Source organism: Propithecus coquereli, unplaced genomic scaffold (assembly GCF_000956105.1).
Source record: "Propithecus coquereli isolate 6110/MARCELLA unplaced genomic scaffold, Pcoq_1.0 Scaffold14, whole genome shotgun sequence".
Lineage (NCBI taxonomy): Eukaryota > Metazoa > Chordata > Mammalia > Primates > Indriidae > Propithecus > Propithecus coquereli.
Genome location: NW_012138302.1, coordinates 1,610,221 through 1,614,381, shown reverse-complemented (window position 1 = coordinate 1,614,381; position 4,161 = coordinate 1,610,221). Strand labels below are relative to the sequence as shown.

The following is a 4,161-nucleotide window of genomic DNA, read 5'->3' as shown; positions in this document are numbered from 1 at the left end:
GGCTGGTCTTGAACTCCTGACCTTGAGTGATCCACCCGCCGCGGCCTCCCAGAGTGCTAGAGTTACAGGCATGAGCCACCGCGCCCAGCCCATCTATGCTTTCTGATGCATCAGTGTACTCAAACATTGTTTCATGCACAAAATTATGTAAATGTTATATGTTAATAAAATTATCGTCAGACTGGGCATATATGGTATATATGAAACATAAGTGAATTTTGTGTTAACTCTTGGGTTCCAAAGTATCTCGTTAAGTGCATGCAGATATTCAAAAATCCTAAAAAATCTGAAATCTGAAACACTTTGGGTCACTTTTGGGTAACAAAACACTTTTGCGTAAGGGATACTCAGCCTGTACTATGCATAGGGGAAAGCCAATCTCAGAGTTTTCATCCAGTACTGTTACAGATCGTTATACATTCATTTTTGAAACTTAACTTAAAAGTTGTTTTCAGACATCAAATAAATTGGAATAAATGTAGGCCTTTTGAAAGAAAAACTTTTAAAACTTTATTAATTTAATAATTCTTCAGAAAATTTATGATGATTTATGAAATCATCACCACAATCCAGGTTTTGAACATTTCTTTTACCCAGAAGAATCCCTTATGCCCATTTGTAGTAAATAATGATTCCTACCTCCTGTTCCACAACTCACCTCATTCTGTTCATATGAATTTGCCATTTTTGGACATTTCCTATAAATGTAATCATACAAAATGTGGCCTTATGTGACTGGCTTCTTTCACTTAGTATAATGTCAAGGTTATCGTAGCATTCATCAATACTTCATGCCTTTTAATGGCTGAATAATTTTTCATTATAGATACAAGACATTTTATTTATCCATTCATCAGTTGATGGACATGAGGGTAGTTTGTACTTTTTGCTGCTATGAATAATGCTGCTGTGAAAATTAATGTACATGTTTTTTTAATTTCAGCATATTATGGGGGTACAGATGTTTAGGTTATGTATGTTGGCCTTGCCTCCCCACTCCCCCCCAAGTCTGAGTTTCAAGTGTGCCCATCCCTTGGATGGTGCGCATTGCACTCTTTGTGTATGCAGATACCTGTCCCCCCTCCCCCCTGCCTGACATCCAATAGATGTTATTCTTATATGTACACTTATGTGTTGATCAGTTAATACCAATTTGATGGTGAGTGCATGTGGTGCTTGTTTTTCCATTCTTGGGATACTTCACTTAGAATGTGTTCCAACTCTATCCAGGAGTATACAAGAGGTGCTGTATCACCATTGTTTCTTAAAGCTGAATACTCCATGGTATACATACACCACATTTTATTAATCCACTCATGTATTGATGGACACTTGGGTTGTTTCCACATCTTTGCAATTGTGAATTGTGCTGCTATAAACATTCGGGTGCAGGTGTCTTTCTTTCTTTTTTTTTTTTTTTGTTTGAGACAGAGTCTCGCTTTGTTGCCCTGGCTAGAGTGAGTGCCGTGGCGTCAGCCTGGCTCACCGCAACCTCAAACTCCTGGGCTCACGCAATCCTCCTGCCTCAGCCTCCCAAGTAGCTGGGACTACAGGCATGTGCCACCATGCCCGGCTAATTTTTTCTATGTATATATATTTTTAGTTGTCCAGATCATTTCTTTCTATTTTTTAGTAGAGACGGGGGTCTCGCTCTTGCTCAGGCTGGTCTCGAACTCCTTACCTTGAGCAATCCACCTGCCTCGGCCTCCCAGAGTGCTAGGATTACAGGCGTGAGCCACCGCGCCCGGCCTCTTCTAGGGAACTTTTTAATCTAAAAGACCTTCTTAAAAGGATTTCAGGTCTTCGTTTTTCTTTATCATTCAGGGGGTCAAATAATTGTCTATAAAAAGCCAGACAGTAAATATTCTAGGCTTTGTGGGTTATACTGTCTCCTTGCAGCTACTCATTTTTATAGTTTTATAGTAAAAGCAGCCATAGATAGATAATAGGTAATTGAATACATGTGGCTGTGTTTCAAGAACACTTTAACAAAAGCTGGCAGCTGGCTGGATTTGACTTGTAGGGTGCCATTTGCTGACTCCTGTTTATTAGCTAAAGTCAATATTGAGTTCTATTTTAACTGTTCATATCTGTGAAGTGTTTGGAGACTTAGAATCCTTATTAATCCTTTGTGGGATTCAGGTGTAACATGGGCAGAGAGATAAAAGTTGTTTATATTAAATCACCTATATAAAGTATTTCATAAAGTGAATTATTTGAATCCTTTTGGATGTTGAAATACGAGATTTCTTTTTTCTTGTATCATGCTAATAGATGGCTAAATACATGAGTGAATTCCCTTGCTTAATTGTTTTGGGACTTTAACATGCCCTGAATATTAATTACTCTTTATACTATAATAGAGTTTATTCAATGGAAGAGAGGGAAGACCAAATTGATAGACTGGACTTTATCCGAAACCAGATGAACCTTTTAACACTGGATGTTAAGAAAAAAATCAAGGAGGTTACCGAGGACGTGGCAAACAAGGTGAGTAACAATAACTTGATGATTTGAGTATCTGGAAATGTAAATTACTTTTGATAATGCTAAAAATGTCATTCCTGTTACCTTAAAAGAATATTTTAAGTGTTTTTCAATTTGACTTTTTGGGGAGTTGGTAATTTTGTTTAGTATTTTTTTAACTCTGATTTTTAAAATATTTTCAGGTCTCATGTGCCATGACAGATGAAATTTGTCGACTGTCTGTTTTGGTTGATGAATTTTGTTCTGAGTTTCATCCTACTCCAAGTGTGTTGAAAGTATATAAAAGTGTAAGTTAAAGTATAGTTAAAAATTATTCAGAGACCATTTCTTCCTCTTATTCTATACTTTTATTTATTTAGTGGTTTGTCCATTTCAATGTTTCATAGTAATCAGTATGCAATTAAACTGTTACATCGCTTGTGCACCCAATAAATGTAAATTCTCATGTATGTAAAAGCACAGAGAAAATTTACACTATTAATATTAGAATGAGATTAAGATCTTTTTAGCATTTATTACATTTTTAAAGTCTGTATAAAATCTACATATTCTGGAGAAAAATTAATGTGGACAATTTACCATTGTTAACAGGAGTTAAATAAGCACATAGAAGATGGTATGGGAAGAAATTTGGCTGATCGGTGTACCAGTGAAGTCAATGCATCAATGCTTCAATCTCAGCAAGAAATTATTGGTAATATTTATATGTACAAAATTTTGTGTAGTTTTTTCTTTCTTTTGTTGGTGAAGTGTTTATTTTCCTTATGGTATTTCATAGGAGGCAAAATATTTACTATTTCTTAAAATAAATGTTGTAATTTTATTCTTTCTAGAAAACTTGAAGCCCTTACTTCCAGCTGGTATACAGAATAAACTACATACACTGATCCCTTGCAAGAAATTTGATCTCAGTTACGACCTAAATTGCCACAAGTTATGTTCAGATTTTCAAGAGGATATTGTATTTCGTTTTTCCCTGGGCTGGTCTTCCCTTGTGCATCGATTCTTGGGCCCTACAAATGCTCAAAGGGTGCTCCTAGGATTATCAGAGCCTATCTTTCAGGTAGGTATTTTTGAATCTACTGGATGAGAGACTCTTTTTTCTTAAGTTGTTTATGTGGTTTTCCCTGATAAAACTAGCTTTACCAAATCTTCATGTTTATAAGCTAACATCTATCACATAGAGCCATTTCTGAGTCAGATATACATGTTGACCATCACTAATTTGAAAATCTGAAATTCAGAATGCTCCAAAATCTGAAAATTTTTGAACTCTGACATGATACCACAAGTGGAAAATTCCACACCTGATATCATGACAAGTCAAAACACAAACACACAACACACAGTTTATTCAGTGTCCCCAGTGGAAAAAAGACCCAGCCCCCTTCAGCTGTGTTATAGTTAATTTTCCATACACCCCCAAGATTATCGTACACAAACTGCCCACAAAGGGTAAGGCTGGATGCCCCTGTGGCAGGTTCCCCATGAATACTCTGCATGGGGCCAAGACTTACATACATTATTCACTGTAGCATATAAATTCAGAGTCAGGAATGATGGTGATGCCAAACAACCACAGATTGTCCACGTGAGTGGCTGAGGTAGTAATATCTATGCTTTCTATTTTATTTTATTTTTTTTCCTTTTTGAGACAAAGTCTGGCTCTGTTGC

At 36.3% G+C, this 4,161-nt stretch overlaps 1 protein-coding gene across 1 annotated transcript in view; it reads left to right on the top strand.

The window, feature by feature from the left end:
- MFN1 (mitofusin 1) overlaps positions 1–4,161 on the top strand; it is a 64,069-nt gene that overhangs the window by 30,410 nt on the left and 29,498 nt on the right. Inside the window, exons 10-13 of the mRNA XM_012639322.1 lie at positions 2,354–2,490; positions 2,670–2,774; positions 3,079–3,181; positions 3,321–3,550. Coding sequence (XP_012494776.1) covers positions 2,354–2,490; positions 2,670–2,774; positions 3,079–3,181; positions 3,321–3,550 — 575 coding nt within the window. The remainder of the gene's footprint in view (positions 1–2,353; positions 2,491–2,669; positions 2,775–3,078; positions 3,182–3,320; positions 3,551–4,161) is intronic.